Below are 16,376 nucleotides of genomic sequence, written 5' to 3' on the forward strand. Positions count from 1 at the left end.
TGGTCTGGTCCAAAAGCTGACCAGAAGCTGGTTGATGCTTGCAACAAATCCCTGTTTAGACTGGCTGCTTGTCAAGGGCTCATTAGGCACACGTGACATGTGGCTGCCATATCTGTCTGTGCACATCTTCAGTATCAATACTGGGACATGGGCTTTAAAAAGCCAAGGATTTAGAAGACACGTAGTCTTAACAAATTAGTTTTGTGCTCATCCTTAAATAGCTGACCAAAAGATTTATGGCTGGTCCACCACGGCTGCCTAAGAACAGAGCCCATCTGTCCCTAGCTGGTTAGACTTTTTCAAAGCACCCACCCACCCCAGGGAGACCAAGCCTGGGTCAAACAGTGAGCCTTGTTGTTCTTGACAGGGAAGACAATGCTGCAGGCCCTGCTACCTGCCTGACAGAGCCATTGTGGCTAGAGCAGAAAAGGGCTTTGTCAGGATGGCAGCCGAGGAGCCCGCAGTTCAATAGGGCCCTTTATGTGTGTCCTGATAAGATGCCCTGATGCCAGCCTTGAGAGGCCCTGCCCCCTCCTGGAGCAGATGGGGAGCCTGAGGCCCTGAGAGGGTATGGAAGGCCCTGCTGAAGGTCTTAGTCCTCTCCACCTCAAAGTGGAACTTAAAATACAAACCTCACCTGTTCCTGGGAATCCCTATCCCAGCACAGGACAGACTCAGTACTGTCCTCCGCCCCAGGCAAAAGGACATCTAGCAGGGACCCTCAAACATAGTGGCTCCTCAGATGACAAATCCACATAAAAATAAATGTATTAAAGAATGTGTATATCTCTCTTTCTTCACATCTGGGTACAGCTATGGCAAGAATAATTTAAATAGACTCTGTTAAGCTTTTAAGACTACTAAGAAAAGTTGCCGGATTTTGTGTTCTTAACATAAACATTTCCCCAACACACACACACACACACACACACACACACGCTCCAGTGTGGAGTGGTCATATTAATTAGTTTGGTGTTGTGGTAATCTTTCACAATGTATGCGTATATCAAACCATCACACCGCATTCCTGACATACGTGTCATTTGTGGCTGAGGAGCAGTCTGGGTGGGTAAATTGTTTTCTACTCAAGCGTGAGCACTTGAGTGTGTAGCCACGGCACCCACATGCAAATGCCACATGTGGCATTGCTTGTCTGTAACCCCAGTACTGGTGGGAGGAGGGAAGAGCAGAGATGGGAAGATCCTGGGAGTCTGCCAGCTAGTCAGCTCCACAGGAACAGCAAGCTCCCGGTCAGGGAGAGACTCTGGCTAAAAACCAGAAGGGAGAGTGGGGGCTGACTGAAGAAGACCCCCCCAAGGTTGACCCCTATCCTCCTGAATGAGTGAGAGCACCCACACACAAATGTGCACACACATGCATGCTCATACACATGTACACGCACATGAAGTTCTTGTTTGTCAATAATATCTCAACACAACTGGAAGATATTTTAAAATCTAGGCGAAGGAAACCATTTGTGTATGCTCGCCTCTGTCCTTCAAACACAAGCGATTGGGTTTGAACATGAGGAGGCTTTGGGGCCGTACCATGGCCAGCGTTCCAGCCCACCTGTACTGCAGAAATGATGAAGTACAAGCAAAGAGACATTCTCCTAACAACTCCTCCTCCTGGGCTAGCACGATCCGATCAATGGATAGTTTTCCACCCGGGTCAGTCATTCCAGTCTCTTGCTTAGTGTTCTGATGCACATTGGTCTGAAAGATGCTCGACCCTGTTCCGACTCTGGCCTCACACAACTCAGTGGGAAACAGCACATTGAACCCGAGGCCTTCCATGTGCAGTTCTTTCTGCAATGCTCGAGACTGCCCTTCCTCCTCCAACTTCTGCCTGTTTATCCCAACCCTCTCCCCAGGGCAACTCATATACAGAGAAAGGACGAACACGCAGCTGAGTTACTAGAGCAGAAGGGGACTGATCCTTACAGAAAGCAACCAACTAACCCAAAACATTAGAGGAGGCCATGTGCTGGGAGAAACCACCAAGATCAGCGGGTTAGGGGTGCCTATAAGGACCAGGCTGGGGAGCCTAGTAGGCTCCGTCCTTGTCCCACTCGTCACGTGGACCAGAAAGGCAGCCTGCCTCCCTTCCTGACTCAGTTGTGCTGTCACCCACAGAGCCAATATCTTTTATGATTTTATCTTTATAATCCATCATCATCATCATCATCATCATTACTGTAGTTGTGTTGTGGTATTTTTGACAAATAAAAACTTCAGGGCTGAGATGGCTCGGTGGGTAAAAGCACAAACCTGAGATCATGGGTTGGATCCCTAGGGACATGGTAGAAAGAGAGAAAGATCTCTCAAGAGTTGTCTGTTCTCTGATTTTCCCATGAATGCCAGGGCATGCACATGCATACACACACTCACTCACACACACACACACACACACACACACACAAATAAATAAGTGTAAGAAAACTACATGTATTTAAGGTATACAAATGTGATGATTTTATATGTACATGTATTATGAAATGAGTAGCATGAACAAGTTAATATACCCATACATCCCATATATATGTATTAGTACACAAATATACATTCTATGATAATTTTATGTATATATATATCCATATATCCCATCACTCTTACATATATCTCCATATACTCCATTACTCTTACATATATACATTCAATCACGACTTTTATTATGTAAACATGAATGTTTATGAAATTTGATTGCTTACATATAAGTGGTGATTTTGGAAAACATCTGCTTCTAAATGATTGGTCTTAACTAGTTTCTCCCAGAACTATATAAGAAAAGAATAGCCTGATTCATCTGGACGGCCAATCACTTCATTTCCTCCCTCCTTTCAGCCTGCCAATCCCCGGCCAGCCGTTCGCGGGACACAAATATGTCTTGAACATTTAAGGGCACCTACTCTGCTCCCGTCAGCCACAGTGCCTAGCAAGGATCAGATCTGTAAGTTCTACGATAGCAAAGACAGGAGAGGAGGGTAAAGGAAAAACGAGGGGAGGAACCAGGTTCTCAGACCTTTCCTTAAAACTTCCACCTCCCAAAGTGACCTCTGTACCATCCCGGAGCACATCCACTCTGCCATTGAGGAAACTAGATGTGGATGCTGCTGTCCCGGAAAGGCGGGCCCAGGGGACCCGCCCCCTCTCTCCTGCCCCTGGCACGGGCCAGTGACTCGGTGGCTGGCACCCAGCTGCGGTCGCACCCTGGAAGGGCACGAGCCCCTGCCCCAGTGTTGATTCCCCAGCGCCCGGTGTTGCCCAAGGCGCAGGGTGACTCCTCCCCGGGGACCCTCCCCTCTGGGGCGCGTCACTCTCCCCTCCCCTGGGTCCGGACCCCAGCGGCTTCCCGCGCCTGAGCCTCGCTGGGACAAGACGCGGCCACCTGTCCTGGAGCCGCGGACCTCGGGCGTCGTCAGCCCAGGTCCCCATGGAGTTGCGGGTCGCCAACGCCAACGGCAGCTGCGAGAACGGTGCGTGCGACTGTAAGGGGACCTGGGTGGGCGCTGCGCTTCTCACCTTGCTCCCACCAAACTCGTCAACTTCTCCTCACTTGCTGGGGCCGCAAGCTAGGGGTGGTGGTAGTCAGCGTCAGATTCTCACCCGGTTCCCAAACTGTCCTGAAGATCCGGTCTGGCGGAGGAGTCGTCGCCTCCCCAGTGACAGCCGCGGGGATGCTGAGGCCGACTGAGAGGAGGAAAACAGAGCACATGGGGCAGGTGGCCCGTAGAAAACTCAGGGGTAGTGTTGGGTCGTTGCAGCTGCAGGTACCTGCCCACGAATCTGTTCATCACCCAAAGCAGAGAATAGAGGGACAGAGAGATCCGAATCTCCAAATCGGCACAACACTTTTTGGAAAGGGAAAGAAGTGCTCAGGAAAGAACCTTGATTTTCTAGTGCATTCTTAACTATGTAGACCATGGCCCTTCCCTGAACTATCCCATTTAATCGCAGAAGCAAACTCTAATAAGCAGGCAGCTGGGCTTTGTTGTTGTTGTTGTTGTTGTTGTTGTGTTTAGACAAAGTCTTGCTAAATTGTCCAGTATAGCTTCAAATGTGTGATCCTCCTGTCTCAGTACACCTCCGCCACTGGGCCTAGATTTTGTTCTAAAATTTATTACTAGCGTGCATGTATATGAGCATGCCTGTGTGTGTCTGAGCATGCATGGGCGGACGCATGTGTGTGCATGCATGCGTGTGTGTGTGTGATGCATGGTGTGTCCTTATGGGCATGAGTGCTATCTATACTGATGATATGGAGGGCAGAGGACAGCTTTGTGCGGTGCGTTATCTCCTCCTGCCTTTATAGAAGTTCCAGGACTCAGGATCAAAGGACTTTACCCAAGGAACCATCTTTCCAGCCCTAAGCCTAAGTTTTAAAACCTTCTTTGTTGTTGCTGTTGTTTGTTTTTCTGTTCTTTTCCTTTGGATTCTTTTTCCTCTTTCTCTTTTCTGTTTTGCAATGTTGGAAATTGAATCCAGGGCCTTGTTCAAACTGGGAAGGGATGCTAACACTAGCCTTCATCCTCAGGCATTTTGTTGAAGCATCACTGCGCCCATTCTAGAGATACAGAAACAGAGGCTCTATCAGGGCTAATAGTTTGCTCCAGGTAACACAGTGGGGAATGTGAACCACTTCTTGGGTTCAGACTCCTGAACCTACACTGCTACCGTCCTCTGTTCCATCTGGAACATTCTCCATGTGCCTCCTGCCTTGGAAGTGCAGCCTGTGTGGTGTCCTGAGGTCCCTAACTTCTGACCTTCTTCAGCGAAGCCAGCTCCTGGTGTTGACTGACCTTAGTCTCCTGAGCAACTAGGCAGGCCATTTTCAGCTTCATTCCTTAACCCAAGGCAGAGGGCACTCCTAGTTCTAGAACATGCTAGAGTAAAAGATAGATGATCAGCTTGGTACCCCCTTTTTCAGATATGTACCCACTCTGAATTGGGTTCCCTTTGGTCATCAGCTCTCTATCTCTTTATTATGCTGGGAGAATTTGACTTCATCAGAGGTGCTAAGCTGGGGGCTGGGTGCTGAAATGAGCCCCCTGGCTCCGCCAACTAGCAGTGAGACTTGAAGAAGCAGGGGAAAGGTGAAGAGACGACTCTGGCTTACTGCCTGCATTTCCTGGACTCAGGGAACTCCCCAGATGAGGCTCTTGGGCAAGGATGCCCCGAGCTGGTGGAACAGGAGAGAGCAGTGCAGAACCAGTCTGGTTAGGCCCCGAGATGACGACTTCTTGTCTCATTGTCCCATGGTGGAAAGACAGAGGTCTCATAGCACAAGACGCACAGATACCCCCCTGGTGGATTTCAGTCCCAACTCCAGCAAATCTTTATGGGACCTCAGTTTTCCCCCAAGAATATAAGAGAATGAGACCATCTGTTGGGGGGGGGAGGGGTGTTGTGGTTGTTTTCCGTTTTATTACTTTTTCTACTTAGCATACGAAATAGTGGGTTTTGCTAAGATAATTTTTTTTTTTTTTTGGTTTTTCGAGACAGGGTTTCTCTGTGGCTTTGGAGTTGCTAAGACAATTTAATGCACATATCTGATTGTGACAATTGTGCCTTGCTCACATTTGCTCGCCCTCCGCTTTATGCTGCCCTTCCTCCCTCTCACTATTTTTTAACGAATGCCTCCTTGTCCCCCATCTGGTACCTGGGGTGGAACCTACAGCCTTTCTTATCCCTGGCACATCCTCTACCTTTGAGATACAGCTACTACTGAGCTACATCCGAGGCCAGCTGAGTTTCCTAAAGGCCCTTCTACCTCTTCTCCACGGCTCTGGGCCACGTCAGAAAGGGCAACTTTGTCCTCACAATGCTCCACCCAGATGAGGTGTGCCAAATTTCAGTCTCCCTGGCCTAGGATTTGGGGCCCATCTAGACACATAGTAGAAACTCCAGCTTGGTCTCAGAGAGAGCTGGTCTGGGCTTAGGTCCTTGGCACTGGGGTCTAGGCCTTTGCCACACAAACGCGAGGGAGATCAGAAACTGAAACACCTGGAAAGGGCAATAGCAAACATGAATTGTGGGTGCAGGGTAAACTGAGGAGTTTCACGGGCATGTCTACGAGTGATTCAGCTGCTCTCTCCAGGGCTGGCATGACCAGATAGACAAATTGACCTTCGAAGCTTCAAGTGCAACCCCAAGTCTGAATGTTCCTAGGAAAGCTCCCCATTTTTGACTGTTTGCGACAGGTTTGCGTGTTAACCCGGGACGAAATGAAGATGGATCCTGCACATCCCTGCCCCAAGATGTTTACCAGAGAGTGTGTAGTGACTCTAAGCAGAGACTCAGCCATCAGATGGGCATGGGGTCTACTTTTGGCTTCACCTTTCTATAGTTGGATGAGATCGGGTGTTTTCAGGGTGGTATGACCCTAGACACATTTTTATTACAGGTATCTCTTGAAGAAGGTCACTGAACTTGATTTCTCCTACTAGGGACCTGGAAGTGGTCACTGTGACTGTTTCACTGAGTGGTTGTTAGGAATCCTCAAGGAAAACTCTAGAGCAGGAACCATGTGCACGGTAGCACTGGTCGAGGCTTGGTCATGCTTTCTTCCATTTCACTGGACTTGTGTGGCTTTGTGTTTCACTGAGGGTCTTCCCTTTGTTCCCAAGACTGTCCTTGGTGTCTGTGCCAAGGAGACAGACAAGTCAGGGGCTGGCAGTGGGCCTCGAGGAAAGAGTCAAACTGTGGACAGAGATATCAGGGATGACAGCAGAACCAATCCCGTTATGCCCAGAAAGAGTCCCAAGGCCCTGACCCAAACAGCACACATCTCAGAAATGAGTCCTGGAATGGCGAGGTCCCTCCCACAGGAAGCTCACTCCTCAGTTACCTTCAGGCTGACCGGGGCCTGGGTGGGTTATCTGCCCGGTGGCATTCCCACTCTACCTAGAGTTGGCAATAAAATGAAGAAGCCCCAAGTGAGCTCACGAGTTATTGGAGAACCAACAGCCCAGAGGCTGGGAGGGGGTCCCTGTGGAGGACACTGGGATGGATATAGTGGCAGCTTAGGTGGGGCCCTACACGCTGTGGAAGGCGTCAGTCCCACAGGTTGGAATTCTGAAGCCAGACCATTGGTCAAGGTTTTCTAGAGGGACAGTTCCTACAGAATGAATATATATTAAAAGGCTGTGTTAAGTCAGCTTATGTTGCAGTAGTAATTACAGTCGTGTTGCTCCTGAGAGGTTGAGAATGGGATAGTTACTTGGTTCTTGAGGCCGTGTGCCTCAGAAGTCGGGGTAGTCCCACACTGTAGAAGGAGCAGCGGGCCACGTCCTGACACCCGACTTACTTTACACCCGAAATAATTACACGGAAACTGTATTCATTTAAAAACTGCCTGGCCCATTAGTTTCAGCCTCTTATTGGCTGATTCTCGTATCTTGATTTAACCCATATTTAGTAATCTGTGTAGCACCATGAGGTAGTCACTTACCAGGAGAGATCTTAACCTGCATCCGACTCAGAGAGGAGAGGCATGGCAACTGCCTGAAGCGTCTGCCTTCTCTCTCCCAGAATTCTGTTCTGTCTACTCCGCCTACCTAATTTTCTGTCCTATTAAAGGGCCAAGGCAGTTTATTTATTAACCAATGAAAGTAACACATAGACAGGTGACTCTCCTCCATCACCACACTGGCTGTGTCCCCCTGGGGAGCCCAAGAACCTGCTAGCTGCTCTGTCCCTGAGGCTGGGTGACTGCGCAGTACGGATCTGCTGCTAAAATCCTGGAGGTTCCTGGAGAGTAGCTGGTTCTCAGTGGACGGCAGAGCCCTAGGACACTGGTTCTGCCGTCAGGGAAGGAATCCACTGCAGGAGAAACAGAGTAAATCAACTCCAGGAAAGAGGGAAAAAGGAGTGAGCAAAAGCAGAGTAGCCTTCCTTCTGCTGTACCCCCTTTCCATCTGAAGGTGAAGGTGCTGCTTCCAGTGGGGGAGGGCTTCCCACATCAATTAAGACAAACAAGACACGTCCTTGGGTGAGATTCTTTACTCAGGTGATGCGAATTCCCAGCAAGCTGACATTAAAACCAACCTCACGAGCCGGGCGGTGATGACACATGCCTTTAATTCCAGCACTCGGGAGGCAGAGGCAGGTGGATCTCTGTGAGTTCGAGGCCAGCCTGGTCTACAAGAGCTAGTTCCAGGACAGGCTCTAAAAAAGCTGCAGAGAAACCCTGTCTCGAAAAACCAAAAAAAAAAAAAAAAAAAAAAAAAACAACCTCATGATCTATGTGTCCTTGAATAAATACCGCACCCTCACAGGCTCCATTTTCTTGTCTGTGGAATGAGAATTAAAGACATTGCCTACATGACAGGAGGACCTACAATTTGATAAGTCTGTGCAAATAAACTATTTAGCAAGAAAACAGCTAACAGCACAGAGAATGGGGACTAGTCATTTTTTGGTTGAGATCCGATGTGTGAGTGGAGCCCCGGAGCAACAGAAACCTGACATCTACATCAGCGTCAATTCCAGCGCATCTGAACCATGTTCTAGCGTATTTCAACTGTGCCCGTGTCCTCAATCTAACTCTCAACATGCATTCCCCTCTAGGTTCCATAGTCAGTCTCTACTGCTCTTCCCAAGAGGTCCTCTGTCAGATCGTCAGAGGCATCAGCCCTGAAGAACCCAACAATGCCACCGTAATCACCTGGCAGGAGAGGGTCAGGAAGAGGTATGGCTTCTACATCGGCGTGGGCCTCGCCTTCCTCTCCTGCCTGCTCATCGGTGGCAGTGTCATCCTTAAGAAGAAAGGCCTCATCCGACTTGTGGCCACGGGGGCCACCAGGGCAGGTAGGCTCCTGGGGCAGGAGGGAATGGATAAGGGGCAGCTGCGCCTGGAATGAATGACTTCATTTCACAGGGACCTCAGGTGGGTCCTGGAGGTTTGCTGCCAACCCTGCTGAGAATCCCCACTGCCATTAGCTGGACGCCGTCCTTTCCAGTGCAGTATTTCCTGAGAATTCCTTGATGTACACATTAGGGAATAGACACAGCAAAGCCTCGGGATGGAGAATCAGACACTCCAGGCTTCATCTCAGCTTGGATTCTTACCAGCCTGTCCTGCAGAAGAAGTCACAACTTCTCCTGTGAAATGTGATCACAAATGCCTCAGCCCACATACATCACAGGAGAGCCTTGCACATGCAGCGAACTGTGGTTCAGGCACTGAGCCTTGTTTCTTTGGAAGACTGGATGCGATTCACTGAGACGGTCCTCAGGAAAGGACATCCCACATCATGTATCGCGTGCCTGCTGTGTACCAGGTGCAGTGTGAAACCTGGGACCCAGCGTCCCTGTGGCACTTCCGGTCAAGTGGGAGAGAGAGTCAGGCAATGTGAAGTCATCCTGTGATGTGCTGAGCGCCTCCATGGGGAAGATGCAGGTTGCTAGGGGAATATTTTATACGGGTCGCTAAGGAAATACTTCGGAGTATATAAAGTTCGGATACAGGTACAGAAAGGAAGTTTTCTGTAAAACTTGTTTCTTACACTGAGACCTGAATGACAAGGAGATAGCAAGAAGATGGGGAGAGAAGATGACTCAGTGGCAGGAGCAGTGAGTGCCAAGGTTCAGAGGAGAGACTGAGCTAGAGATGGAACTGAGGGGCAATTCAGGATGACCAGAGAGTGCAGGGGCGGATAAGCTCAGCAAGGGTCACAGAAACTGGGCTGCAGAGATTGTGATTAAGGGACTGACTGATGTTTTAGGCAGGGGAGTGACAGTCTCATTTATGATCTGAAAAGGGTCCCCGTTGCTAGGTAGAGAATGGATTAGAGTCCCAGAGTGGAACCAATGAACTGAGTGAGAGAAGGAAGTAGGGCACTGGGCCTGGAGACACTTGGCAGATTCCAGAGATAGCTTGGGGGGGCAGGGGTGGGACTCACTGGCTTTGATGATTCTCCCCACTCCCAGGGGAGGGCAGAGGGAAGTCAAGGATGACTCAGGTTTCTGACTTGAGCAACTGGGAAGCCGGTGGATGCAATGAATGTAGAGGGAGAAACAGGTTTTGGGATGATGGCCTGTTCAAGTTTGGACCTGTTCGCTGCTTATTCATCCCTTTCCCACGGGACACTGCCCTTTGGAAGTAGACCATTACAATGCCAACTCTGGTGGCTTAAGTGTTGTTAGTGGGGTTCTGGGCAAGAAATGCATTTTTATTTACTCCAATTCCCTCACCTATAAAACAGACGAAGAATGGTACCAGTTGGGCATGTGTGGCGGTGTCTGCCACCTGTTCTACTTTTCATTCATTTCTGTGACAAAACACTATGAGCAAAGCAACTTTGGGAGGCTCCATCATGAAGGGAAGCCGGGGCAGGACCCTGGAAGCAGGAACAGAAACAGAGGCTTGGAGACAAGTTACTTACTCACTGGCTTGTTCCTCATGGCTAGCTCAACCTGCTCTTTTGCTTGTTTGGTTGGTTGGTCTTTGTGGTGGTTGTTGTTGTTGTTTTTTCGGTTTTTGGAGACAGGATTTCTCTGTGCAGCAGTCCTGGCTTACCTGGAACTTGCTTTGTAGACCAGGCTGGCTCAGTCTGCTGCCTTTTTATACAACCCGGGACTACCTTTCCAGGGATGGTATCACTACAGTGGGCTGGGCCTCCACATCAAGCACCGGTCAACCAAATGCTCCACAGCCTTGCCCACAGGCCAATCTGATGGGTGCAATTCCACCGCTGCAGGTCCCTCTTCCCAGTTTAGTCTGTCAGGTTGACAAAACACTAACCAGCATACCATCCCAGCACAGATGGAGACAGAAGGAGCACGAGGTCAGAGCCAGCTGCGGTTACTTAGTCAACTCCAGGTGGGGGTCTTTACCCTACACAGTGAGATCCCTGGAATAAGTGGAAGACACTGGGTAGCTACGCGTAGTAAAGGGGTATAACCTGATTTGCATTTTCCAAAACCACTGGCTTCCATGAAAGAAACAACTTGCTACGGGGATAAGTGTGGAGTCACAGTAACTCCATAACAAAGTCATTGCGTCCTCCTGGCCAGACATGATGGACCAGGATGCTGGCAGTGCTGTGGATACACACCCAGCACTTTTTGGTGACAGAATCAGCCATCCAGACTACATGCAGAGGGCCCCTGATTTCTGGAAGTGTCATTTCCCGAGTTTCATTTAACAAGTTGCAGGGCTATCGTGGAGGTCAAGAGTCAAGTTTAGGGCAGAGATTGGAGTACATGTAAAATCTGCAAGAGATACCAAGTGAACAGGTTAGAGGCACAGCTGAACTTAGAAGACAAGTCCAAGCCACAAATACAAAACAGGACAACCAAGAAGCAAGTCTTGGGGGGACAGCTGAGGAGACAAAGGCAGAACCCCGCAAAGCAGCACTAACTTCTAACTTTGTGTCTATTTCCTCCTGTAGTAAATGGCGGTTACGGCTACCTGAAGGACCCGATGTGGTGGGCTGGATTTGCCACCAGTAAGTGACTTCTACTACTAAGAACAGTGACCTACCGATGGCTGGGATGGAGATGAAGGGAAGGGCAGACAGAACCGTCCTGTCTCTATTTATAGACCCTGAGAGCCCAAGGCCAACTTGCCTGGGAGAACCTTGTCCCTGTAGACAGCTTATGCTGAGAAGTCATTCTCTCAGCCCAAAGGAAGGCCTCTTCTATGACGATAATGATGCATGTGCACAGGCCTGGAATATAGCACAGTTGGGAGAGCACTTGCCAAGCGTGCACAAAGCCCTGGGTTCAATCTCAATCACCACATAGAACAGGGATGGTAGAGCATGCCTATTCACAGAGGTGGAAGCGGGGTGGGGGAACAGAAGTTCAAGGTCACCCTCAGTTACACAGCAAGTTCAAGGCCAGCCCTGTTTCAATTCTTTTGAATGAATACAAGTGTGTTCTTTCATCTGCCAATGAATTACAGGGCACTGGTAGCACTGCCCCTTGGTCACAGTCTTGGCCTCTATCTGGTAAACTCAGGGAACCTTAGGCAGCTCCACTGTCCCATGACAATAAAGAGATTGGCCCACATAGAAAATGACTGTTCTGCTGTTTTGTCCAGATTTGTACGCTCACACATTGCTCCCATTGTCCATTTACCCCTCTGGTTATCAAAGCTTAATTTTTAAAAAAATTATTATTGTTGCTATCATTATCATCATCATCAGTTGTGTGTTAGGAAGATGTTAGGCATCTTTCTCTCATGTTTTCTGCTTTAGCTTTTGAAGCAGGATCTTTTACAAACATGAAGTGCAGTTCATCGTTTCTGCTAGGCTGGCTGGCCAATAGCTTGCAGGATCCATGTAGCTCTGCCCCACTGTGAGTTCAGGATTTGGGCCATGCTACCTCTACTTAAGAGTCTGGGTCTGACCTTATCTCCAGGGAGACAGCACATGGATGGATCTTGAGGAGTTCTGGTCTTGGGTTTTGGGTACAGTTGAACACTGACAGAAACCATTTCTGCCCAGATTCTTCTGGAACGGACGTGGTGCCTTGGAGTCACACTGGCCTCTTTTCTCCTCTAATTCCCTAGTGTCTGCTGGAGAAGTTGCCAACTTTGGCGCCTACGCGTTTGCGCCAGCCACAGTTGTCACGCCGCTGGGAGCATTGAGCGTCCTCATCAGGTCACTGTCCCCTCTTCTGCCACCTCTGGTCCTTTCCTGTTTTCGTTTTGTTGAGACCTGCATTTACCAAAGTGGGAGCAGCTACCTAGAACCTCCAAAACAGTACATCAGTCCTGAGAAAAGGGAGCATGCTTTTGAGAGCTTCAGGCTCTTGGACTGCTGGCTGCCACAGGTCTCAGTTCCTCTCGATGAATTAATAACATGAGCCTCCGTGTGCGTTTGTTACTAGTGTGTGTGTCATGCATGTATATGTGAGCGTGTACAGTTGTATATACGGATGCATTTGCATATGTATACACCTGTGTGTGTGCTGTCTGCGGGAGACAGAGATTAGAGTTGTCTTTCTTAATTAGTTTCTACATTTTTAGACAATGTTTCTCACTTACTGGAGCTTCCAGTTGGTTAGGCTGGCTGCCCAATAAGCTCAGGAATCCTTCAGTCTCTGGACTCCCTAGGACCAGGATTATAGGCACACATCACCACACATGGCATGTAGGTGGGTGCAGAGGATTTGAACTCAGTCCCTCATGCTTGCAGGGCAGGCATGTTACCAACTGAGCCACAATACTACCCGAGTAGTAATCCATACTCAAACCTTTGTAGTGATGGATTCACAGGCAAGTCTCTTAGCCAAGCCTCAATGCGCCCATATGCAAAATAGAATACTAATGATACACACTCGGAGAAATAGATGAGACAACACAAGGAATGGATGTAGAGCAAACTAGCTCCAAGCAACCATGGCTACAATAGACAGAGGGGAACTATGCATGAAGACATCTGGATGTAGTCTGTGTACTAACTCACTTCATCCTTATATGTGTTCCCAAGACCCAGAGAGGTTAAGCACTTTGGCCAAGGTAACTTTCTAGCAGTTTCTACTTCTTGACCTATTTCTGTTCCTTGGGTGGTAGACAAACCCCCTCCTTCTACTTGTATATGTTGGCATGAAGACCCTGTCGTCAGGCCAGGAGCCATCCTATGCAGTATAATCCCAGGACCTGGGAGTTATCAGCCATGCTGTGCTCTGTTGCCTCTCTCCGTAAAGACTCTGCAAACAACGATTTTAAAAATTAAGGGTCTTAGAGCTGGTGATGTAGCTGGGAGTAGAGTGCTCACCTGATATGCTTGGGTTTGGCTTCTAACTTCCTCGAACAACCAAAAAGCAGACTACGATAAAATAATTGATACTAGGCGTTCATGCCTCCTATTGCCCCCATTCCTCCGAAGCTATGGACTAGGTCCATCCGAGGGATGCTCTCATTAAGGGGATACCTCTGGAGCCCTGACAAATCCCGGCCAACCACACCTAGGACCTATCATCTCTTCTGTCTTTCCACCTGATGACAGTTTTGCAATGTTTACAGCAATTAGCTAATTTGCAATTAGCCTCACTCTCAGCACACAACTGGCCTAGCTGCTGTTCCAGCTGAATAAAAGTGCTCCCCAAATCTGACATGTTTACAAATTCCCACTCATGGGATGTTCTGAGAGGCACGGGATTCGTCACTGTCCGGCCCTGCCTGTGTAAATGCCATCAGAATCTCTCAAAAAGAACACTGCAGGTAAAAGAGTTGGGTCTCGCAGCTCCTGGCTTGCTAAGTTTGCTTTCTTACACGCCCCAGGCCACCTGCCCAGGAATGGTACACCCCCCCCCCCAGTGGTCTGTACTCACCCACATCCACCATCAATCTAGAAAATGGGCAACAGGCTTGTCAACAGGTCAGTCTGATGGGGGCATTGGGTCAGCCGAAGCCGCCTCTTCTCGGGTGACTCTAGATGAAGTCAAGTTGACAATAAGCCAACCAGGACACAACCCTTTGGTTTGTGAATGGTTTCCATTTCAAAAACTAAAGAGATCTGTGTCTGTTTCTGCTCCTCCTGCACACATTCCAACTCCCAAGAAATATGTTTCTGCTTTGGAAAGTTCAGGGTTAGAAGGAAGGAATCTAGGAAGGTCTCCACAGAGAGGAGTGGATATTGGACTGTTGTTCCCCCTAAGTCTTTACTCGCCCCCTTGTGTCTTTTGTGGGGCTGGGACAGGTATCCTCACTCAATCCCTTTCTCCCATACCCCTGTACAGTGCCATCTTCTCCTCCTATTGCCTGGGAGAGAGCCTGAATCTACTGGGGAAGCTGGGCTGTGTGATCTGTATGGCCGGCAGCACGGTGATGGTCATACACGCCCCCAAGGAGGAGAAGGTCTCTACTGTTGTGGAGATGGCTTCCAAGATGAAAGACACAGGTGGGTTTCAAGCACTGGGTTAGCAGAAAACACTGGGGAGTGAATTGCATATAGACCATCTAATTGGGCTTTGTCCGTCTCAGTACTGCCCCCTTGAGGAAGAGGTGGACAACAGAAAGGAAGTTGGGCAGTACCCGTAAGCAAGGCTTCCTGGAGCATTGTACCATTTATATTATTCATTATATATTGTTCGTTATATGCAAGCACGTCTCTAAATACATGTATTTCTATTATAGAAACATCTTATGCAAGAATATGCATTATTTTATAAAGCAGCTCTACAAGGGAAAAAAATCCCCCTTTTGATCCTTTTTTATGAGTAAACTAAGGTCTTAGAGTTTAATAACTTGCATGAGTTATTCAAAGGTCTGAAGCTGAGACTAGAACCCACATGTGTCAGACTGTGAGTCCGGGGCCCTAGATTCTGCCTGCGTCCCTCACTGTGTGATTCCTGTCCCTCCTTCCTGAAGGGTTCATCGTATTTGCCGTCCTTCTGGTGGTGTCCTGCCTCATCCTTATCTTCGTTGTCGCCCCGCGTTATGGGCAAAGGAATATTCTCATCTACATCATCATCTGCTCTGTGATCGGATCCTTCTCCGTGACTGCTGTCAAGGGTCTAGGTGTCACCATTAGGAACTTCTTCCAGGGCTTACCCGTGGTGCGGCATCCCCTGCCCTACATCCTGTCACTCATCCTGGGACTGTCCATCATCATTCAGGTCAACTTCCTCAACCGGGCACTGGATATTTTTAACACCTCCCTGGTCTTCCCCATCTACTATGTTTTCTTCACCACGGTGGTAGTGGCCTCCTCCATTGTCCTCTTCAAGGAGTGGTTTACCATGTCTGCTGTGGACATTGTGGGCACCCTGTCTGGCTTTGTCACCATCATCTTGGGTGTTTTTATGCTTCATGCTTTCAAGGATCTGGACATCAACCAAATCAGCTTGCCGCACACGCACAAAAACACAACTCCCGCGCCCGCCCCAGAGCCCACGGTCATTAAACTAGAAGATAAGAATATCCTTGTGGACAACATAGAACTTGCCAGCACACCATCACCGCAACAGAAGCCCAAAGTATTTATGATCCACTCTTAAAGCCTGGAAATACCTGAGTAAGAGGAGGTGCCCAATGGTCCAAACTACCAGGTTACTTTCAGCACATCTGTTGCCAAGGGCTATCTTTTTTTGAGATATTCATTTATACCTCACTGCTGTTTCTAGAAGGAAAAAAATCCCTACCCATTAAGGTAGGGGTAGCAAGACTTCCAAGAGATACAGCCCTGGCGACTAAATTCACTGCTTTCTGTTGGAGCCAGCAAGTCCCCAGAGCCTCTTCCCTCTGGTTCCCTCAGCACCATCTCTGTGGTTGTTGGGGAAGAAGAGAGAATCTGACCTGCTGAATGTAGCCCAGCTCAAGAACTGCCCTCAGATACTGGTTGTCAAGAAATCCTTCACACCAATTGGCCTGTTGAGCTGGACTTATCCCAAGAATGAAATCTGTGGAGGTCTGCAGAGCAACCT

The 16,376-nt window shown here is 48.8% G+C and overlaps 1 protein-coding gene across 2 annotated transcripts; it reads left to right on the top strand.

Annotated features, from left to right (window-relative positions):
* The first annotated feature begins 3,280 nt into the window (after positions 1-3,280).
* Nipal4 (NIPA like domain containing 4) lies at positions 3,281-15,950 on the top strand. 2 transcript variants are annotated; one of them, XM_038328609.1, is made up of 6 exons: positions 3,433-3,475; positions 8,568-8,807; positions 11,393-11,449; positions 12,517-12,607; positions 14,691-14,851; positions 15,322-15,950. In XM_038328609.1, the coding sequence occupies exons 1-6, from the start codon at positions 3,433-3,435 to the stop codon at positions 15,948-15,950; spliced, it is 1,221 nt and encodes a 406-aa protein (XP_038184537.1). The 2 variants fall into 2 exon arrangements, with proteins under 2 accessions (XP_038184538.1, XP_038184537.1); XM_038328610.1 differs by lacking the exon at positions 11,393-11,449 and having other exon boundaries at positions 3,281-3,475.
* The last annotated feature ends 426 nt before the right edge of the window (positions 15,951-16,376 follow it).

This window comes from Arvicola amphibius, chromosome 4 (assembly GCF_903992535.2).
Source record: "Arvicola amphibius chromosome 4, mArvAmp1.2, whole genome shotgun sequence".
Taxonomy (NCBI): domain Eukaryota; kingdom Metazoa; phylum Chordata; class Mammalia; order Rodentia; family Cricetidae; genus Arvicola; species Arvicola amphibius.

What these genes read in the sequence shown, in the direction of transcription:
- Nipal4 (XM_038328609.1), top strand. Translation starts at nt 3,433, where the DNA reads ATGGAGTTGCGGGTCGCCAACGCCAACGGCAGCTGCGAGAACG. An exon ending in GCATTGAGCGTCCTCATCAG is followed by an intron (nt 12,608 to 14,690) that starts GTCACTGTCCCC and finishes ACCCCTGTACAG; the next exon opens with TGCCATCTTCTCCTCCTATT. An exon ending in TTCCAAGATGAAAGACACAG is followed by an intron (nt 14,852 to 15,321) that starts GTGGGTTTCAAG and finishes TCCTTCCTGAAG; the next exon opens with GGTTCATCGTATTTGCCGTC.